Genomic DNA, 23,966 nt, shown 5'->3' with positions numbered 1-23,966 from the left:
TGTATACATTGAAATTCCATGTCCATTATTGTGAAACCCATGAGACACAACTCACACTCCTCCATCCTCATGTTGTTAGCGCTATTCTTCTTTGTTTTTGTTGTTGAATGCCATGCACAAATGACGTTGCTGTCAACCAGTTTATGTCACTTCCTAGTACTCACTGTTAGTGCGAATGCAACCCTTTAAAGAGTAGAGGGAAACAGTTGACGCGAAATCGTCCCTTTACTGTACATTTAGTTCTGAGACTAAAGTGGTGTTAAAGGTCCTTATGCAGTGTTATGCACACTTCCCTCTAAGGCTGGCCACACATTTTTCCCCAGTTTCACTGACAAGGCTTAAACCTAGTCCCAAATAAAATATAAGTCTTAGCTGTTTCAGCTGAAAGAAACTTGCCCTGACTGATCTTAAAATATATCAGGGCCTTTGTTTTTTCTCAAGATGCACACCAGTATGTTTTTTGTTTGTTTGTTTGTTTCTAAGCATGTCTATAAATAAAATATTTTAATGTCCTAATTGAACTATGGCCTAATGCTTGCTTCTTCTACGTCCTGTCTGTGAAACCAGTCTTAGAAGTTGTACCCTCGTATTCACAGACAAGGTGCTAAAGTGTAATTCTAAATAGTTTCAACTAAAAAAAAAAAAAAAAAAAAAAAAAAAACTTGCATTGACTGATCTTTAAAAATACCAGTGTCTTTGTTCTGTCTCAATATGTTAACGAGGATGTTGATCCAGGACATGTGGTACTTGGTGAAATCATGCTCACCCATTATTAACTTAAGCTGCTAGAGCATCAAAGTGCCTAAAAAAGTATTAGAACAAAAGGACATATTTGTAGAACAACAGAAAAATTGCAATTCTAATATTTATTACCATCTTAATTTCTTTGCTTTCAAATGTAAAATCATCAAGCTTTTATTCTGGTAGAAAGCCAAAGGAGACCATTAAGTTTTATTTTGTTGACATCAGATTTCTGTCATCTATTGCATTTTCAAATCATTTTAATAGTGACTTTTTTTTTTTTTTTGTGACACAGTATGTACTGGTTCATGAGCTGCTCATGTATAAATGAACTCAGTGCCGCGCTTCAATCTAAACATGCAGAAAAAAATAACATATTACAACTGATGGACACGGCTTCATATTGTGTTCTTACAATGATGCATTGCTAGAATTCATAAAGTTACCAGTCAACATTTTACTTGCATATGGCACAGATAGGCTGGTTCACACGGCAGGATAATTAGGCCGATTTTAGCCCCGATTCACCCCTTCCGACAATCTTAGGATGCTCCGATTATCGTAAAATAATCTGATCAAATATTCCTGCCGTGTGTGGTGTGTTAAGACCGCTCTCCTTTGCTCAGAAGAACGTCGGGACCGCTCCGATCTCAAATCGGGGATATCCAACATGTTGGATTTATTTGGCCCGATTTCTTCTCGTGTGTGGTGTCCCCCGAGGACAAACGATCACGCAACCTGTGGACTGTGGCGTGTAGCCAATCAGAAAGCGAGGTGACGAGGCGGTGAGGAAATACCGGGAAACAAAATCAAAACAGCCGGCGTATATAATATAACAAATACAAATAAAGTCGATGGGCATACCTACATCCACAACTGCAGTCCACCAGAGTACATGGAAACGAATACGGTATATGAACGTTTATTTAAACGGTTATTAATCTGTGTAGTACGTAACAACATTTCTATGAGATAAAACAACAACTTTCCTCCATATCATGATGTAGCAAGTATAGTCCATGCTCGCGTTGTCTCCACCTCTTTGACCATCGCCTTTTCTTGTTTTTCTTATGTTTTTTTCCGTTAAAAACAAAGCACAAACTATGGCCACTGCATCCTCTTCGTCCGCCATGATTGTTTACTCTGAAGTCACGTTTGATCTCGAGGGATTTAGCGAGATTTCCCGTCTTACTTGGGAATGCTCGGGAGTCAAATCGGTTCGTGTGTGATGTGTTGATATTGCCGTGTGGCTGCACACCACACACTGAACGACCAAAACTGTTAAACCCGTGATTTTTTATCGCCGTGTGTGGGGTCTCTCAGGTTTGGAAAATCGGCCGACAATTTTAAAATCGTCCCGTGTGAACCAGGCTTTAGACATACAGGGCAAAAATAAAAGACTGAAAAAAAATGGTTTGCTGTTTAAAGTGATCTCACAGCTGGATTCAGTGTAAAGAAGTTTGATCATCTTCTAGTGACAACCCCTGCACACACCACATCATCCTCTTTAACATTCTGTAAAAAAAAACAAAAAAAAAACACCAAAAATTATAATGATGATTATACTTTCGAAACATGAAAAATTTAACCGATTAGGTTTGAGGTCATACATATATATGTAACAGTGATCAGGCCCAGCTTCCTTGGAAACAGCATCAAATATTTTGATATGGTGTCGATACAAATAACTTAGACATGCACATATTTTCATTATTATTATATTACAGTGGACAATAATGACAAAAAATTACAGAACTAAAGCATTTAGAGATGCCCAGAACCCAAGTACTTAATATAATCCCATAAATTCAAATAATACCGATTTCAAATGTCGTGAAAAATATGATCTGATTTGTTTTTTTTTTTGGTTTAAATGCAGCATTTTTATAAAGTTGGGTTGACTTTTGATTTGTGTTGATTATGTTTAGAGAACCCATTGTTGTTGTTTTTCAGTGTTTTTCAGTTGTTTCAGAAAGTTTGAGGCTCTGAGGTTGCTTATTAAAAACGCTGTACAGTGATATCATCAGCTGACACAGGAAGTACTACACCATTGGCTCATCTTCAGCACTATGGAAATATAAGCTAATGTTCATTAATTGGACCTGTTGATCTGTTATTCTTCAGTTGTCATGGTGCAATCAGTGTCTTGAATATTATGTGCTATGAGTTAGTGTTTCTTAAATAATGGTCCTATGATTTTCACACAAATAACAAATGTTGGTGTTTTGTTTGTGTTTGTAAAACGATCTGTCACATACAAGCGCACAACTCTAAATCTGACTGCTAAAATCATGCAGAGATGCATAACATAAATTATCAATCAATTAATTAATTAATTAATTCAACAATTTCTGTGCATTTCTTTTGTAGAATGTTGTTTCAACGTAAGTGATCTCTTCTGGATGGATCTCAGCTGTTTAAACCAAAATGACAGATGAATTAAAATACTAAAACTCAGTCTTATCTAGGTTTTATGTAGTTTTATTATAACACATAATTAGTATCCTACATTTTTTTTTGTTCCAGAAACTGTTTTCACTTGGATATACATCACAATAGATAAGGAATATAATATTGCAACATTAAACAATTTTGATTATAACAATGACCATATTTTGTGTAAATAAATTATTCAGTAATCAAAAGATTACAGTCAAAAAGATAATTGATAAATATTTCAGTTAATTCAATAAACAAGTTTGTGTGTGTGCTGCAGTTCTACACTACATACATTTCAAAGATGACATTCTTGTTTAAAGCTGTTAAAGTGTTAATGCACAGAAATATGTTTAATGCTCAATTGTTTGTTATGATATTAATTTGAATTAATGTAGACATTTGTAGCTGTTTCACTTATACAGTTCTGTGACTTTATCATTACAAAGAAAGTTTTTTTGGAGAAATATATAAATGTGTTTTGTGTGAGTGAGACAAGTAAAGAGCCATAAAAAGTATTATTTGTAATAACACTTGTTTGTAGCACTTGCCTTCTTGGTCAGTTTGTCTATTTTTTTGCAGATGCAGAAGATCCCGACTGCAACTACAATCAACAGAGATCCAGCAACAGCAGAAACCAGCACTATCCGAGACACTGAATCTGGAGGATATGAAGGAGACTTTTCTGTAACAGCTAAGAGAATAGAGAGAAAATAATGTAAGTGGTTGTGTCAGTCTGATCTATAAAAAAAGAGAGACAACAGGTCAGTAAATGATCACTAATGTCAGCGCTGCTGTACCTGAACATGGTTGACAGAGTTGAGTGATGTTGAGATGTGTGGTCTGGTTTCTGATGGGATTGTTGATCACACAGCTGTAGCTGTTTTTCTCCTGATATTCCACCTCCAGAGGTAGAGAGAGACTGATGCTGAGATCAGACACACTGATGCTGGACAATAAACTGTTTCCTTTGTACCAGGAGAGAGTCACATGACCCACATTCACCACTGAACACAACAATGAACAATTCTGCTGTGATGAAGATGATGAAGATGATGATGAACATTGTGAAGAGTCTCTGCTGATGACAGGAAAAGGCAGACGAGCTGAAAAAGAAGCATCAGATTTCACTTTTGATGTTTAAAAGATACTCTGTTTGAGATTCTAACATGATTAATAAGATGTTATTAAAAATAATAAGATAAAAAGAAAAACATTAACCCATTTGTGCCTAAAATTTCTGAATGGTTTCATGCATATAGGCATGTTAATAGTTTACTATGTGAACATTTTCTGTATTTTTTTTTACCTAGGTTTTAGTTTTTCCTGAAAATTATATTTGAATGTGCATATTTGCATATACAGTACAAATATGTTGTATGCACCACTTCAATGATAACACAACAAATCCATTCGTCTTAAAGAGGTGGAAGTGTAACACCACACCAGCAGAGGGAGCCCTTGCCCGAGCTCTGACTGGTTCCACGCCCTTTGCTGCTTCTGTGACCACTTCCTGTTTGGCAGTGATTTAAGCATGGCCAGGCCAAACAGGCCCTTGTGAAGTATTGCCAGTTCAGCTGACTTACCAAACGTTTCCATTGTCTGGTTTTGATTGCTATGTGTATGATTTAACGCCTGTTTCACTAGATATTGTCTTTTGGATTTCCCTAATGCCTGTTTGCTGGTTAGACAGATTTTTTGTGATTTTGCCTCCTTTTTTTGTGATTTTGGGAAAATGCCTTATTGATGCCAGAAGTCAGAGGAGAATGGGCCGGCTGATTCAAGCTGATAGAAGAGCAACTTTGATTGAAATAACCTCGTTACAATCGAGGTATGCAGCAAAGCACAACCACAACATGCACAACCTTGAGGCCGATGGGCTACAACAGCAAAAGACTGTCATGGTTCATGAATCGGCTGTCTCACACTGAGGTGTCTGCGTGAGTGTAATTGTGTGGGTGTGGTGTCGTTAATAACACATACTTTATATGCCCAGTAATTTCCCTCTCATGTTGTCAGATCGTTGTGGTTGTTCCTCGGTGTGTCCTGTTCTCGTGCCTCGTCAGCTCAGTTCTTAGTATGGATTTCATCAGTTCTTCGTGTCTTCTGGATGTTCCATGGTTCTTGGGTTTTCTCTACACGCTCTTCACCGCACCACCACCGGATCACCATCTTGTCCCTGCTTCAACTACCACCTGAGTGTTTGTCCCAGACCTGTGACTTTGCTTCTGACTTTCATTTATTAAACTGTGTTTACTTGCATTTTGCATCCTCCTGTTATTTCAGCACAGAACGATCTGACCAAACCATGGATGCAACAAGCAGGTCCCAGCTCAAGGACTTCATCGCTCACAGCATCTCACGTATGGACCAACAAGAGGAGTACATTTCAGGCACAGGTTGTTTGGTGCAGGCACTCGTCAAGCAGGTATCCGAACTCACTCAACAGGTACAACTTCTATGGACTCCTATTGCAATCGCCAATTTTTACAGGCGTTTCATTCGCAACTTCAGCCAACTAGTCGCACCTCTGACTGCCTTGACCTCCCCCCGAACGATGTTCAGGTGGACGTTCAATATTACCGAGGCAGTGTTCACCAACCTCAAAAGTCGCTTCGTTTCGGCTCCCATTCTTGTCACCCCTGATCCCACACGTCAGTTCGTGGTGGAGGTCGACGCGTCAGAGGTGGGAGTAGGAGCAGTGCTTTCACAACGCGCTTCCTCAGACGACAAGATGCATCCCTGCGCATTTTTTTCTCATCGACTATCGTCTGCCAAACATAATTATGACATTGGTAACAGAGAGTTGTCGGCAGGTAAGTAAGCGTTGTAGGAATGGCGTCATTGGTTAGAGAGTTCGGGGGTACCTTTTATCATTTGGACCGATCATAAGAATCTTGAATACATCAGATCGGCTAAGAGACTCAACTCCAGGCAGGCTCGGTGGGCTCTTTTTTTTCGGACGTTTTGATTTTGTTCTCTCGTACCGCCAGGGGTCCAAAAACATTAAACCCGACTCTTTGTCTCGTATTTTTGATCCATCCGAATGCCCGGTCACTCCCGAGTGTATTTTACCTGAGAAAGTTATCATCTCCACCCTGGTATGGGAGGTCGAATCGAAGGTCAAGACAGCCTTAGAAGGAGTAAATCCTCCGCCTGGTTGCACCGAGTCGTTTGTGTGCCGGAGGGGTTACGGTCCAACGTTATTCGATGGGGTCATTGCTCCAATGTGACTTGTCATCCAGGAGTGACTCGCACTAGTTTTCTAGTTAAGCAACGATTCTGGTGGCCATTAATGGCTCGCGAAATTCACGGTTTTGTTTTGGCTTGCTCAGTCTGTGCCACTGGTAAGACATCTAACCAACCCCCAGACGGGCTACTTCGACTGCTGCCTGTCCCTTCGAGACCCAGGTCCCATATTGCTCTAGATTTTGTCACCGCCCTCCCGCCCTCCAATGGCATGACGGTTGTTTTAACCGCAGTGGACTGGTTCTCAAAGGCGGCACATTTCATCCCCTTGCCCAAATTTCCTTCAACCAAGGAGACAGCAGTCACATTCATAGATCACGTCTTTCGGTTACATGGCCTCCCGATGGACGTGGTCTCTGACAGGCGTTCCCAATTCGTATCCAAATTTTGGTAAGAATTTTGTAAGCTACTGGGGGCCATGGTCAGTCTGTCCTCGGGCTATCATCCCCAGAGTAATGGTCATAAGGAGCCAACAGCTTTCTATGCTGGAGTACGCCCAAAATTCGTTACCAGTGTCATCCACGGGCCTCTCGTAATTTAAGTGTAGTTTAGGTTACCAGCCACCAATTTTTCCGAGTCTGGAATCCAAAGTCGTGGTCCCCTCCGCTCACACATTCGTCCAGAGGTGCCGCCGTACTTGGACTAGAGCCCATGAGACTCTACTCCAAGCAGGGGGGCGCATGAAGACCAAGGCCGATCGCCACCAGTCAAAGCCTCCCGTTTACGTCGTGGGTCAAAAAGTGTGGCTTTCTACCAAGAATATTCCTCTCCTCTCCGTGTCTAACAAATTAGCTCCCAAATTCATTGGCCTGTTTCCTGTCACCAAGATTATTAGTCTGGTGACAGTCCGAATCAAACTCCCTGCTGCGTACAGGAGAATTCACCCCGCCTTCCATGTGTCTAAAATCAAACCCGTGTTTTATTCTCACATTAATCCGCATGCCCCGCTCGAATCATTTCACATTGGTATCTTGAACATGACAATGAGTTCACTGTACTAAAATGGCCCCCACAGTCACCAGATTTCAACCCAATAGAGCATCTTTGGGATGTGGTGGAATGGGAGCTTCGTTCCCTGGATGTGCATCCCACAAATCTCCATCAACTGCAAGATGCTATCCTATTAATAAGGGCCAACAGTTCTAAAGAATGCTTTCAGCACCTTGTTGAATCAATGCTGCGTAGAACTAAGGCAGTTCTGAAGGCGAAAGGGGGTCAAACACAGTTTTAGTATGGTGTTCCTAAAAATCCTTTGGAGGACTACATCAACCTGGCTCCGCAGTTGAGTGGCTCAGCCATCAGGGGGAGGGTGCCTACCCCGGAGGTTCCCTCTAAGGTGGCGGGGCTTGCTTTAGGCCTTCATGAAGTCCCCGAGGTGGCGGTGTCTGCTCACGATTCCCCCGAGGTAGTGGTATCTGCTCGCGAGTCCTCCAAGACGGCATCCGCTCACAGACTGTCTACCTTTGTTTGCAGTTGAGGACACCGAATGCAGCTAGAGCTGGATGCAGTGGAGAAGCAGATTCACGACTTGGAGGTGAGGCAGGCCCAGCTGAGTGAACGGAGATCCGCCCTGGAATCCTCGTGGGCTGACGCTCACAAGTCTGGGGTAAGTATACAGTGCCCTGCTAACAGTCCCACCACGTGTTTCTCTGCACAGGCCCGGTGCACCCAAGACGTGATCTTCCCAGATGTCCTTCACTCCGGCGCTGGGACATTACGGACCCTGGGTGCATCCACAGTGGAGGAAGCGAGCCAGGTCCTGGGTGACGACTTCTCCCCCTCCGGTCTTCGAGATCTCCATCCAGAACCGCTTCGCTCCCCTCCGCGAGACGGGACGTGACACTGTGATCATCGGAGACTCCATCGTCCGACACGTCCATGCTATGTTAGCCAAAGGTAAAGTGCACACTCATTGTTTCCCTGGTGCTCGTGTTCTCGATGTTTCTGCACAGACACCCGTGATCCTGAAGGCCGAAGAGAGCCCCAGAGCGGTCGTGCTTCACGCTGGGGTTAACGACACTACGCTGTGGCAAACAGAGATGCTGAAGAGGGACTTCAGGACCCTGATCAAGACGGTTCGCAGCACGACGCCCGCGGCGACGATCATCATGTCAGGACCACTGCCCATGTATCGACGAGGACATGAAAGGTTCAGTAGACTTGTTGCTTTAAATGAATGGTTGTTGTCATGGTGTAAAGAACAGAAACTGCTATTTGTTAATAATTGGAATATTTTCTGGGAGCATCCTAGGCTTTTTCGTGCTGATGGCCTGCACCCCAGCAGAGTCGGAGCGGAGCTGCTCTCTGACAACATCTCCAAGACACTTCACTCCATGTGACTAGTAGGCCAATCCTCAAATAACTATTATGATGGCTTTTGTTCCACCCGCTTAAATTATAAAGTACTTGCGCTGTACAATCTATTAAGACTGACACTTTTAGAGATCTACTGAACCACTGTGTAGTGGCATGTATTGATGACATCTTAATTTATTCCAAGTGTGAATCTGAACACATCCAACATGTCAAGAGCTTACTCTCCTGTAGGGCTGGGCAATATATCTAACGATATGATCATGCGCATCTAATCAGTAAAGCTGCTTCCGTGATCACCGCTAAAGTCGCCATCACCTGCTTATAATTGGAGTGGCATTTAATAGACAGCAGAGGTGGGACTTTCAAGTCACAAGCAAGTCTTCAAGTCATATCCCAAGTCCTCAAAGGGTTAAAGTTAATGAGATAATTAAGTGACTAATTAAATGATGATTGTGCATTAGTGATGAACATCTGCTGTTAACAATCAACATCACTGAAGTAAAGAGAAACACAAGAACTACAACTGCATTTAGCCACAGCCTTCAACTGAAAAAAAAAAAAAAAAAAAAAACACTATGCCACCATAATTGTGGTCAGGGTTTGCTTTAGGTAGTCTCTTGACCCTTTTACTAATTCAAAGCAATTTGATTCAAAACAACTTCAACATTGTTTTTGCAACAAACATGTATGCATTGCTGAATCAAACCTTGTAGTGACAGATGATCTTATGCTTTTTCTGCTTATAACTCATGTTGACTTGGACATCATGAGATAGTCTTCTTTGGATTGTTGACTGACATTCAGCTTTTACTAGAGTTGGGACTTTCAAGTCACAAGCAAGTCTTCAAGTCATATCCCAAGTCCTCAAAGGGTTAAAGTTAATGAGATAATTAAGTGACTAATTAAATGATGATTGTGCATTAATGATGAACACCTGTTGTTCTTGAGAATTACAGAGGATCAGATGTTGATGTTTTATTGGTTAAAGTGATGCAACCATAATGGAGATCAGCGTGTGCTTTAGTGGGGCTCTTGACCCTTGACTGTCATGTTCGATCTCTTTATGTAGCATTGCATGAGGTGTTGTAAAGCAGCGAGAAGAAATTAATCTGTATGTGATAGGTGGTCAGATTACAATCAAGTTAACATTAGCTCTATTTAAGTTTAGCATAATCAACCCAGTAAAACTACACTATGGAAAAAAAATTAAAGTAAGTGAATTTTAAATCTACTAAGTGCATACAAAATTTGAAAAACTATACTCTGTAGACACACACAGACATCAAGAACCAGCATATGACTATCAACAGTGGTGACAATCAACAAAATGTTGCATGCTTGGTAAAAACTCCCGTCATGCACTGCAGTATGAAAAATTGTCACCCCTGTTGAGGATCGTGTGATAAGTGTGTTTGTCTAAAAACCTGAACTCATTGTCTCCTTTTGTGTCTTTCAACATTTAGATTTTTTTTTTTTACTTCAGTTCAGTAATAGCTGAGTGTCAGTCTACTATCCAAAGATAAACACAATTTCATGATGTTCAGTCATCATGAGCTATAATCAGAAAACACATAAGATCATCTGTTACTGCAAGGTTTGATTCAGCAATGCATACATGTTTGTTGCAAAAACAATATTGAAATTGTTTTGAATCAAATTGGTATGAATTAGTAAAAGGGTCAAGACTACTTAAAGCAAACCTTGACCACAATTATGGTGACATAGTGTTTGTTTTTTTTTTCGTTTACTTTTTTTTCAGTTGTAGTTCTTGTGTTTCTCTTTACTTCAGTGATGTTGATTGTTGACAGCAGGTGTTCATCACTAATGCACAATCATCATTTAATTAGTCACTTAATTATCTCTTTAGCTTTAACCCTTTGAGGACTTGAATATGACTTGAAGACTTGCTTGTGACTTGAAAGTCCCACCTCTGATAGACAGAGCCGTAGATCGCTGACTTGTCAGCGATCTACGGCTCTGTCTATTAAATGCCACTCCAATTATAAGCAGGTGATGGAGATTTTAGCGGTGATCACGGAAGCAGCTTTACTGATTAGATGCGCATGATCATATCGTTCGATATATCGCCCAGCCCTACTCTCCTGCTTGCTGCATAACCAGCTATATCAAGGCAGAGAAATGCAAGTTTCATTTCAAGCAAATGTCCTTCCTTGGGTACAGTATCAGTCATCAAAGTGTCAAGTTGGTTGACTCCAAGGTCAGATCAGTCACAGACTGTCCTAAACCCACTGCAGTAAAATAACTTCAGATATTTTTTCAGCTTGGCAAACTTCAACAGATGCTTCATTCATTTGCACCCCCTAATGTCACTGCTAAAAGGCAAACCATCAAAACTCAAATGGACTGAAGAGCAGTAAGGCTGATGCTTTATCCAGACATCACATTCCTTCAACAGACAATGTCACCCCTGAATCTATTCTTCCACCATCTGTTATCATTGCTCCAGTAACCTGGGACATTATGGAGGAGATTCAATGAGCCTATCAGCAAGAACCACCACCAGCAAACTGTCCCCCAAATAAAAACTTTCAAGATTTATGTCTCAGAGTCCTGCAATGGTTTCATATCTCTCATATGAGCTCAGGATATCCTGGAATTTCTCGCACTCTCCGTCTATTACAGAACTTCTTCTGGTGGCCATCGAATTACCAGAGATGTGGTAATCTATGTCAAGACATGCCAAACTTGCACTTAATCCAAGACCCCCAAGGAACTACCTTCTGGTCTCCTCCAACCATTAACGATTCCTCAGAATCCTTGGCACTTATCCATAGACTTTGTCACAGACCTGCTAGGATTTTGTTTCTGACACAGGAACCCAATTTACCTCTCAGGTTTGGAGAGCCTTCTGCAAGCAATTAAAAAGTAAAAACAAAGTTACGTGACATACAGCCAAGTATGGCAACCCATACTCAGAATTTGTGCTCTGCATTTAACCCATCCAAAGTGCACACACACAGCATTGAACACACACAAACCATGAACACACACCTAGAGCAGTGGGCAGCCATTTATGCTGCAGTGCCCAGGAGCAGTTGGGGATTCAGTGCCTTGCTCAAGGGCACTTCAGTCGTGGTATTGCTGCCTAAAGACTCGAACCCACAACCCTAGGGTTAGGAGTCAAACTCTATAACCACTAGACCACAACTTCTCCAAAAGGTGGTCAAAGACATCAATGTAAGCCTCATATCAGGATACCATTCACAGTCTAATGGAAAGGTTGAACCAGGAGATTGGCAGGTATCTCAGAATTTATTTTAGTCGAGAATAGAACAGGTGGGTAGAATTCCTTCCATGGACTGAGTATACTCAAAACTGTAATGTCAATAATTCTATAATGCCACACCAGCAGAGGGAGCCCTCACCTGATCGCTGACTGGTACCACTCCCTCGGCTACATCTGTGATAACTTCACTTCCACAGCCATTTAAGCATGGCTAGGCCAAACAGGCCTTTGCGAAATATTGCCAGTTCCACTACCTTCCATAGCATTTTCATTGCCTTGTTTTCATTGCTACATCTATGCTTTATCACCTGTTTCTCCGGATTTGGGCTTTTGGGTTTCCCTCATGCTTGACCGATTACGTTGATTTTTGACTTCTTTACCGGTGATCTGATTCCTGCCCCACATCTTGGTTTGTTGAACTGTTTGCTCATTAAACTTCTGCAAATGGATTCTAACACAGCCTCGGCCTTACCCTCATTACAGAAAACATAGTGCAGTACATTAAGTTGCCCCAACAGGGAATTGTGTGTCAAAAAGTTAAATTTAAATAAATTAAATGAAGATAATATTACATCTATATAATAAAAATATATACCTGAAAGAAAATTATGTATTTAACTGTTTGATGTTAGTGAAGAGGTGTGTTAGTGAAATGAAAATAAGGAAATAAAAATAAATAGAACAAAGAAAATATATCTGTATAATAAAAATGCATACCTGAAAGAAAATATATTTGTTTAGGCCAGTGTTTCTCAAACTTTTTCAGCCCAAGGACCACTTTATGTTCCATTTTTTTTCTGAGGACCACCTAACAGAATCCCACTCTAATACGCCCCCAAAAACCAACAAAATAGGAAGGATAAGCTAAATTTAAGTTTAATATGTGACTGTTTCAAGTCAAAAACTAATTATTCAAACACAAATGCAATGATATGATCAGAAATTATTATATTAATTTTTATTTAATTTGAAAAAGTAAATGCGAAATGAGTTGCAGCTTAATACGAACAACAAACTGCACATGTGGGGAAAAAAAACTGCAATTAAACATACTGTAACAGCCTAGGTCCCACTTAATGCCATTCCAAAGAGCCATTAGTTTATAACTGAGGTGGTGGGTATAGTAAGTCTATGGTTGTAACTATGGTAACAATAAAATGCTGAAAAGAATGTTCCCCTTAATGTCCGATATCACTGAAATTACTGGGATTTTACAAATGAAACAAAAACTAGTACATTACAAAACTAAAAGATATGTGGATTTTAGATTTTGAGATTACCATATAAAACTTAACGTGAATATTAATATAATGAGATGGGTGTTGCTGCTTATCACACATCAGTTTCTGAATGTCTGGCTCCAAAGAGGAGAGTTTTAGGTCATCTTTTTGCGGACCACTAGGGGGCGATGGTGGACCACTAGTGGTCCGCGGACCACACTTTAAGAATTACTGGTTTAGGCCCATAGTATTCAATGGCTGACTGTAGTAGGTGATTTTGTATAATAAATTAAATGTACACTCATTACTTGTCTGAATTTATAATCAACATTATAAAGTTACAAGTCATAAAACAATAAGGGTCCTTGACCAAACAAGAATGAAACACATACAAACTGGAAAAGGGGGCCTCAGTATTTTGCCCCTTACAAGACATAATGTCCTAAAAGGAAGAAAACGATAATCTATAGCAACTTATCCAATGTGTTAGCTATTTTTCTTTTAGTTCTTCCTTTTGTGTGACTGACTGAAGTTAGTAAACTGCTGCTGTTATTTAAAAACTGGAAATTCCCACCCCCCGTGGCAAAAGAAGAAACAGAAGTGGGGCTGTAGAGCCTGGAAAGATTACTCTCTCACTTCCTAATTTTGACATATTTATTCCATATTAAATTAAGGGAATTTACTGAGAATGTTAAGTGTCGATACTACAATTTGGTTGAATAAAGCGCGAGGTGTCATGCTTTGGCTAGTGGCTGCACATCAGCTGCCTGACACAGTTGCAAAGCCGATGATGACTGGCTGGGTAGGCGGTGCCATACTTGTAAAGACTTTATCCACGTCTGCCTCAAGCAACTCAAAACTTATGAACCACCTCACATCAACACATGCTAACATGTTACTGTACTGAATATTTAATGCTGTGTTCACACCAGACGCGACTTGTATGGAATGACATTTGTTTCAATAATAATGAACGAAACTTTATAAAACTGAATGTAACTTTTTCAGAAACTATCAAAAATATGCCATTACAAAAGAAGAAAAACACAATGAAAATGAAAATAATTAACTTAGTCGCACAAATTTAACAGGCTCTTCAAATATGTTTCATTCTTTGATAATGTATTTCAAAGATTAGTTTACGATTATCGTAGATTCTGAATTCATGACTTGGAGTTCATTGCCACAGATTTCGCTTACGTTTCCCAGTTTGGTGTTTTGACACAAAGCTCTCGTGGGGGCGGGGTTAACAGTGATCTACTCTGATTGGATAGTGAGCTTTTGATGGACAGGTGCTCTCGCAGTGATTAAATATGGTCTCTGCTGCAAAAAATTCTTCTTAACAGACAAAGTGAAAGACATTTATTTTAAGTTCATACACAGGTTGTACCCTGTAAAGAAGTTTTTTTTTTTTTTTACAAAGATTTAAATCTGACATTGATCTTACATGCTCTATTTGTTCGAGTTCTGAAGAAACTGTGCACTTATTTCGGTCATGTCACTACACTCAGAAACTTTGGGATGATATTGGTGTGTAAGATCTTGCCAGGCTTCTCAGTACATATGAAAAACATTATATTTGGGTATTATGACTCTGACCCCACAAACGAAAATAACAGTTTTGTTATTAATTAAAAAAAATTCCTAAACAAATTTCACATTCACAAATGCAAATTCTCCAACTGTTAACCCGTCTTCTCTGTTTTCCTAAAAGAAATAGAAAACTATTTGAATGTAATCTCAGTGTCTAATAAGAAAGCTATATGGATTTGTCTGCCTTTGATCTCCTTGTGATTATGTGATGTATGTTTATACCTTTGTACGGTTTTGTTCTCTGCATAAATAATAAAAAAAAAAAGCTCTTGCGTTTATTTGTATGCAATACGTAGTGCCTTGTGTTACTAAATATATATTTGACCTTCGATCGTCTCAGTAAAGATAAGCTTTCAGGAGACAGAGACACGGAGCGGCATCATCTTCCTCCTCCGCTTGTTCTTCAAGACAGCTTGATGTAAGCTTGTGTTACTGAAGTAACCAATAACATCGATACAAGTTTTTCATGTTACAGTGTGCTACAGTTTGTTGCGGGTTATTATTGTCATTCAGTAACACAAGCTTACGTCAAGCTGCCTTGAAGGACAAGAACTCATCTTTACAGTCTGAGACGATAGTATTTACATATTTAGTAATACAAATCACAATCATGAGAGCTTTCCAATATGCACGCCACTGAGTGGCATCTGTACTTCCCGGTCAGAGAGCACCTGTCCATCAAAAGCTCACTATCCAATCAGAGTAGATCACTGTTAACCCCGCCCCCACGAGAGGTTTGTGTCAAAACACCAAACGAAAAACTGCGAAACGTAAGCGAAATCTGTGGCAAATGAATTCAAAATCCTTGATTAGCGAAAACTAATCTTTGAAAAACATTATCAAAGAATGAAGCATATTTGAAGAGCCTGTTAAATTTGTGTTCATTTTCATTGTGTTTTTCTTCTTTTGTAATGGCATATTTTTGATAGTTTCTGAAAAAGTTACGTTCAATTTTATAAAGTTTCATTCAGTATTATTGAAACAAATTTAAGTCTATTCCATAGACTTGCGTGAATAAATTACACTATTCGCGCGTAGTTGGATGCTTGAACATTTTGAGGTCATACGCTTCATTCACGCGTGAAATTAACTTCACAACAGACATAAAAAGGGGGGGGGGGGGTTGTTTGGTGGTGCTTCTACCAGTTGAGTTCACGCAGCATTTCCAACCACCATTTTTATTCAGATGATTTTCTACATATTACCGTTATCGTGTCATGAAATGTAGTTTTAAAAGTATTTCATGCGAGAATGTATAGTTGTATTAAACTCAATTATGTGATTTTCGGAGGTTGTCTATTCACGTCTTTGCATTGAATTAACATTGAAATCACTCGCGCCAGACACTCTATCTGCGTCTGGTGTGAACGCACCATAAGAGTTGGATAGTGTTCCGTTTATTGTGCAGTAACTTTAGGCCTAATATACAGTTACAGTTTCTCTTTGTTTATTTTTACCCAAGTTTAAATTTGTTTGTCTTAATTTTGTACTTGAATTCTATTTTCAATATTTATTTTTATATGTTTTTATTTCTATGCATATCATATGGCAGGCCGCAATCTATTGAGTTCAAATAAATACAGCATTATCTAAAATACTTGTGTTTTTATTCTTCAATTAGTTAATATAAACATCTTGTATATTAAAGATGTTATAGGAAGTAATGGCGTTATAGAACATAAAAAATAACGTTACAGTTACTTGGCTGAGTAACTACTTTTACAATGTGGTAACTGAGTTACTAACTCAATTACATTTTGGGAGAAGTAATTTGTAACTGTAACTAATTTATTTTTTCAAGTAAGATGACCAACACTGGTTAAATGGTTAAGTTATGTTTTAAGTGGGATATTATCAAAGAAAATATATTGAAAATCCGGTAACACTTTAGAATAATGGTCCATTAGTTAATGTTAGTCAACTGCATTAGTTAACATGATCTAAGCAAGAATAATCCTTCTACAGCATTTATTAATCTTAGTTGATGTTCATTTCAACATTTACTAATGCATTTTGCAAATCAAAAGTTGTGCTTGTTATCATTAGTTAATGCAATGTGAATTAGCATGAACTAACAATGGATAACTGTATTTTCATTAACTAACATTAACAAAGATTAATAAATACAGTAATGTATTGCTAATTAACCCTTGTGGATTGTTGGGGACGTTTTCGTCCACTAGGGGGTAAAGTTGAGTCTTATTTTGGCCACAACTTTCTCTGTGTTTGAGCTAATGGAATGATTTTTTTATGACAAATCTTATTTTGACCCATATTTTGGGAAAATGCTTTGAATTTTTTCAAAAACTCAAACTCACTGTGGGCAAATTCACTACCCTTTCGGGATGTTCGTGGATGAAAACATCCATTAAATTAAACTGCTGTAAAACTGTTTTTTATTTTTTTATTTTTTTTTGTTGTTGCATAAATCTATTAATCAACCTCAGTCCTGATCAAAACTACCAAATTAAAAAAAAATAAAAATTCCAAGATTTTGACTTTTTATTTACCAAGTTCATAAATGATGTCACTGATTTGGGAAAAAACACACACACAAAATTACTATTTACTATTTTAATTATTTTTTCAATATAAAAAGTGATTGTGGACTGGATATTTTTTTACCTTTTATCACAGTCTTGGGCATGTCAAAGATTAGTAACAAGATTGGCTTTGATGCATTGTTACTTTTTGTGCAGCATTTGATTTAATTTTTTTCTCCCTAATTTGTTGTTTGTGGCTGTTTTTGCCCCATTGACTTCCATTATAACGACATTTTTTGATTGCAAAGCCATGACACCATATAATCATGCATTCTTGATTGTTTGTGGTTTTCCCTTTTGGGAAGAGGTAAAAAAAATATTTTTACAGTTGATCACTAGGTGTGACCATTAACCCTTTAAATAGGCCTGTGCAAAAAAGGCTTGGTTTCTGGCTTGTATATTGTTTTTTAAACATTTGGTAGTTTTGATCAGGACTGAGGTTGATTAACGGATTTATGCAAAAAAAAACAAAAAAACAATTTGAACCTGATACATTTTTACAGCAGTTTAATTGAGTGGATGTTTTCATCCTGAACAACTCGAAAGGGTAGTGAATTTGAACAATCCACAAGGGTTAACTAATGGACCATTTATTCTAATTAACTAACATTAACAAAGGTTAATAAATACAGTAATTAATGTATTGTTTCAATAACTAATGGACCATTATTCTAAAGTGTTACTGAAAATCCTTTATTTGGTTGGTTAAACATGGTTAAATCTAGGAAAATACTTATAAAAGGAAAATGACAAATATACACTGCGGCAACTATAGTTGCTGGTGGGCTTTAAATTAAAATAAAAATTAAATTAAATGTATGCATTTAGCAGATGCTTTTATCCAAAGCGACTTACAGTGCATTCAGGCTATCAATTTTTACATATCATGTGTTCCCGGGGAATCAAACCCCCAACCTTGCTCTTGCTTGCTTGCTAACGCAGTGCTCTACCAGTTGAGCTAGAGGAACACTAATTTAATTGGTTAAATGGCTTGGAAAAGGAAAATCTGGATTAAATGTGTATCTCAGATATATTTAGGATGCATATACTTTAAATCTTTAACAAAATAAAAGAAACCAATATTTAACTCACCATAGACAGTGAGACTGAATCTCTTTCTCACACTGTTGCTCTGTAGTTGATAGAGTCCAGTGTGTTCAGTTCTGGTGTTTGTGATGATCAGAGATCCAGTTTGATGATCCAGCTTCAGTCTGTCTCTGAATCTCTCTTCAAGAGCACCATCATATATAGTGACGCTGCCGGCCATTACATTGATTTGAGCTATTAAAGTGTTTTCAGCTCCATACCTCCACAGAATCAGATCATCATCCATTATTTCAGTGAGACCAGAGTCTAGAGTGACTGAATCTCCCTCTGTCACTGACTCCGCTGCATCTAAATCAGCAAACACACCTGAAGAACAAAGTTTTTCACAAATTAAAAGTTAAATAATTTGATGGTGGCTTAACTAACAGATAGTTTTTATTATTTAAAAGCCAAATTAAAAACAAAGAGGAGAGCAGCACAGACAATGCAATGAGCAATAAATTAACAGACAGACAAAAAGGAGAAAACTGGAATGCTGGAGAGAGAAAAAAAACACCATTTAGAAAGCTGAGCTCCAAAACAACAACAAAATAGATAAAGAAATAAAAATGCATATAAAATAATTATAACTTACCGACTAGATGCCACAAACACAAGTGGATCAAAACAACAACATGAACCATTTTCTTTAAGATTACAACACTGGTCATTTCTGCATTTCTGATAACGGACTACTTCGACATGAACTAGTGTGCATTTAAATCCAGCCCTATGGGAATTAATCAGTAACCACTCTTCTGCTCTCTTCTGCACTCAAGCTGTGAGCATATATATTACAGCCACAGTATATTCACTGAAACATTATATTATATTATATTATATTATATTATATTATACCCCTGCTGCCAATAAATTACTGTTATTTAACGGCAACATTTTTTACAGTGTAGAGTTCTTGTTTATGCATCTCCTTCTGACAGAGACAGATCTAGATTCAGTGGTGGTAGAGTTCAATATATCAAAGAAACATAGAGAAAGAAACATACACAAGTGATCAGATAGTGCTACAAGGTTTAAAAAATAATAATAATAATAAAAAAAAAAAACACCTGATGGCATTTCTTCTGGGCTTTTGAATTACAACAACTGTGTTTTAGAAACACATGGTTATAACAGCCAGAGAAAAGACTAAGACAGAAATCAAGGGTCAAGAGCCCAACTAAAGCAAACACTGATCTCTAACATGGTTACTTCAAATTAAACAATATATCAACATCTAAACCTTAGTTCATTCTCAATAAGATCTTCTGTAGACGTCTGACAGAAATAAAGTCAGTCTGGTTATTAATAAGTGGAGCTGGTGATGCTGTTTGTGGGGTTGTTTAAACAGATCTTGAGAGATTTCATGTATTTTATTTCAGTTGATTTAATCTAAGACTGTGTCTGAAGTCTGTTGTAGTAGTTCTTGTGTTTCTCTTTTCTTCAGTGATTCTGTTTGTTAACAGCAGCTGTTCATCATTAATTCTCAATCAGCACTTAGTTAATCACTTAATTACTTGAATACAAAGTTTTAAAACTTACATGGTTTAAATCAAGGCAATCTATTTACTCAAACGGTTTGAGTTAAGTTTACTTGTCGGGTTTTACAGTGTGGCATATGAAAAAAATAATTACAATTTGTTTGTTTTACAAAAAAATATATAATTTTTTGTCACCATTTATCATTATTATTGTTGATAAATGTTGAGGTGGCCTGGAAATGCTTTCTGAGGTAATCTTAATTTCAAAAGTAATACTTAATTTTTTCGAGTGTAAAATCAACGGTCTTCTCCAAAGGTGAGATCTTCAAGCAGCTGATCTAACGTCTAATTTGTGCAGATATTACAAATATGGCAAGCGCTGAGGAAAACCGTACTAGGTAGGGTTGTGGAGTTACTGATGCTATGAGGTGTTTAATCTTTAAGGATTAAAGTGTGGGTAATTTCAGTAGAGTTAAAATATAAAAACCTAACACAAAATGTATTGTTATACTACAATCACAATAAAACGACAGCTGTTTCTTCAACAAGACCACAAAAGGAGCAAATTGCATCAACATCATAATATTTACAGATTGTAGATATTAAACCTGTCGCAGTCAGTCATATCTTTGAATTTGTTGCGCTTGTTATAACGTCACAGGTCACATGATAATGTTAACATGGCGGATCGCATCAATGAGATTGGACTGTAGAATACGTACTGTTTTAGCGCTCATTAAGTAAGTACTTAATGAAATTAAGTACCTGTTCATCGAGTATGCGATTTTGGATGCAGACACTGATTAGCTTGTTCAGTTGTGCTTGACTCGGGTTGGAGCTGAAATGGTGGACCTTAAGATCTGCAGCGTCTTTTGGCTTCAGTTCACGCTGATTATATGTGATGATATATTTTAATTTCCATTTGACTGGAATGCAACGTAATCCACTCAAGTGTCTCCCATAACTCCAGAGCATCACTCACAATCTGTGTGCCGCTCTTTGAAGAGTGGAGACCACAGTCCCCGAAGCTCGTTCATTACCAGGTAGATGCAGTATGATCCACATTGTTGATCCGCTGAATTAGTACACAGTAAAAAATGTGACAATTCAACACTTAAAGTGATGATTTTAACACTACTGAAGATCATATATGGTCCCAATCTGTGTAGTGTTAAAAGTACACTGTTTGTGGTGTTGAATTTTTAGTGTTTATATAGCACCTTATAGTGTAGAAAAATTACACTCAAGTGTAAAGTGTAACACTCTAGGATATTTAACACCCCTGGTGTTGTTTTAAGTGTAATTAATAAAGTACTCTTTTCAGTGCAAAAAAAAAAAAAAAACAATCCTATTGTATGGTGTTCATGTACAAGATTAGACATAAAATCAAGAGTCTTCAGATAGATGTATACATTTCAACATTTATTGAACAAATGGGCAAAGTGGCAACTTTAAAAGCATATATCAGATGTGTAGAGGTTAATAAGTTACATTCATTAAGTGTTGCACAGAAACAAAGTACTTAATAAAACACAACATCATCAAGTTTACCTAGACATGAACAAATATGACATGTAGATTTGAGTTGTGTATCATCCGTGAATGATGTCCCTCGTTGTCCCATCAGCGAGCAGGTATGGCTGTGTGGTCTCTTCTCTGCAACAAGCTGTTCTTGTTAGTGCCTGCAGATAAAAGACAAAAGTAACAGGCAAGGTCAGCTCTCCAACTGATTTTATTTATATTAGTTTTTTACATTTACCATTACAAAAGAAGAAAAACACAATGAAAATGAAAAAAATGAACTTAGTCGCACAAATTTAACAGGCTCTTCAAATATTCATTCTTTGATAATGTTTTTCAAAGATTAGTTTTTGCTAATCGTGGATTCTGAATTCATGACTTGGAGTTCATTGCCACAGATTTCGCTTACGTTTCCCAGTTTTTCATTTGGTGTTTTGACAGAAAGCTCTCGTGGGGGCTGGGTTAACAGTGATCTACTCTGATTGGATAGTGAGCTTTTGATGGACAGGTGCTCTCTGACCGGGAAATACAGACCCCACTTAGTGGCGCAGATATTGGAAAGCTCTCGCGGTGATTAAATACAAGTACACCCGGCTGTGCCCTTCAGACCCATACCTACTCTGATTGGTTCAATCGTCTTTCAAAGACATACATGATAGGAAATGTGTGCGTAGTTGGTGTAGGAGAATGCTGTTTAAAAAGCTAAAAACGCTGTATAGTTTTACAAAGCCTTTACTATAATGCAGTTTTTTATTGTTAACTTGACTCACTATGTCTGATTTATTGAATCAAGAGATGTTAGCTGCTGCAAGTTTACTCTTCTTGACCAGATTAATTCACAAATGAATAATTGGGACACTCTAAAAGCACGCTTAACGTGAAAGTACATGGCTTTGTGCATTAAAACAGTGTTTTAAAAAGACCAAACTCAGTAAACAAATTAATAATACAGCATTCTATTCACAGACAAGCAGATATGAGCACAGAATACGAACACAAAGTGTTTAATTTCCACCCATAACCTGCTTGTCTGCAAATAAAATGTTTTATTAAAAATGTTTACTGAAAATGTTTAATGTTTACTGTTTGGTCTTTTAAAACACTGTTTTAATGCATGTAGCCACATTAAACGAAGAATGTCCCGAATCATTCCAGCTGATTGAAAAGAATCGGCTGAATGGTCACAAAAGGGAAATCGGAGAAGATACCAATTTAATATAAATAGATGATACTTTATAAAGTTTATCTCAATATTTGACAGTGGCTGTGAGACTGCACTAAAATAAGAGCACAATTATCATGAAATTGTGTTCGTTACTATAGCAACGGTTTACAGGTATGTCCTTTCAGAATCATCACTGACCGATAGAAATAAAAGTTTATCGATTTCTTCACTTTCAAATAACGAGGAGCAGCATATTTTCCTGAAATAAAGGGGAGAAAAAGTCTATGTTTTGTAGTAAAGAAAATTAAAAGTTTCATAAAAACTGAATTGGCAGACACATTAGACTATTGCAGTATCATTTATCAACTGCATGACGGATAATTATATGTAAAAATAATTGTCTTGTCATGCTGTATAAATTAAAACAGTAATGATACACCCCTTTCATTTTCCTTTCTCATACTCTGATGATATGAAATAATCACATTTTCTAAAATTATTTAATTCATAATTCATTCTTCCATCTGAAGACCTGATCGTCTTATCGTGGATAATCAACCCAATTAATTTACTATATTCGTATGTTAGCCTAAAGATCAGCTTAATTTAACAAAACAATCATTTCAGGGACATGGCGAGTTACAGGCTAATGTTTTTTTTTTCTTCTTTTGTGCATTATGAAGGCTTTATAAAACTGTACAGGGTTTTTAGCTTTTTAAACAATCTCCGTCCTACACCAACTACGCACACATTTCCTATGACATATGTCTATGAAAGACGATTGAACCAATCAGAGTAGGTATGGGGCACCCCAGGTGCAGCCCCACTTCCATCTGCAGGCTGCAGCCAGGTGCTTCTCGGTTGTACCCTGTAAAGAAGTTTTTTACAAAGATTTACATCTGACATTGATCTTACATGCTCTTTTTGTTTGAGAAATAACACGAGTCTAAATCCTAAGAGTGTTGATTTGGTCCAGAAACAGTATAAATTATGCCTAAATGAACCTTAAATGATGTTGAAAATATTCTACTGACCACTTTTGAACTAGTTTTTAACCTTGTAAGGAGGTTCTGTGATCATCTAAATCAGAAGTACAGAAGACGTCAAAAAAAGACGTCATAAAAACTTTCATTCTGGCTCCTCAGTGGACGTCTTTTCAATGTCAGCAATGACATATAAAAGACATCCACTGGACGTAACTTTGCCCAGTGGGACAGTTACAGAGATTTGCACTAATGACCAGGTTTCCCTTTGTTTATTTTTACCCAAATTTAAATTAGTTTGTCTTAATTTTGTACTTGAATTCTATTTTCAATATTTATTTTTATGTTTTTATTTCTATGCATATCATATGGCAGGCTGCAATCT

At 37.8% G+C, this 23,966-nt stretch overlaps 1 protein-coding gene across 1 annotated transcript in view; it reads right to left on the bottom strand.

Annotated features, from left to right (window-relative positions):
• The window catches only part of LOC113083551 (SLAM family member 5-like), a 32,465-nt gene extending 11,516 nt beyond the window's left edge, over positions 1 to 20,949 (bottom strand). Inside the window, exons 1-3 of the mRNA XM_026254596.1 lie at positions 20,895 to 20,949; positions 18,438 to 18,758; positions 3,978 to 4,283 (exon numbers count right to left, since the gene is read on the bottom strand). Coding sequence (XP_026110381.1) covers positions 3,978 to 4,283; positions 18,438 to 18,758; positions 20,895 to 20,949 — 682 coding nt within the window. The remainder of the gene's footprint in view (positions 1 to 3,977; positions 4,284 to 18,437; positions 18,759 to 20,894) is intronic.
• Positions 20,950 to 23,966: the final 3,017 nt, after the last annotated feature.

Source organism: Carassius auratus, unplaced genomic scaffold, assembly GCF_003368295.1.
Source record: "Carassius auratus strain Wakin unplaced genomic scaffold, ASM336829v1 scaf_tig00038806, whole genome shotgun sequence".
Lineage (NCBI taxonomy): Eukaryota > Metazoa > Chordata > Actinopteri > Cypriniformes > Cyprinidae > Carassius > Carassius auratus.
The sequence above is the reverse complement of the archived record's forward strand: the minus strand, read 5'-3'. Positions and strand labels throughout refer to the sequence as shown.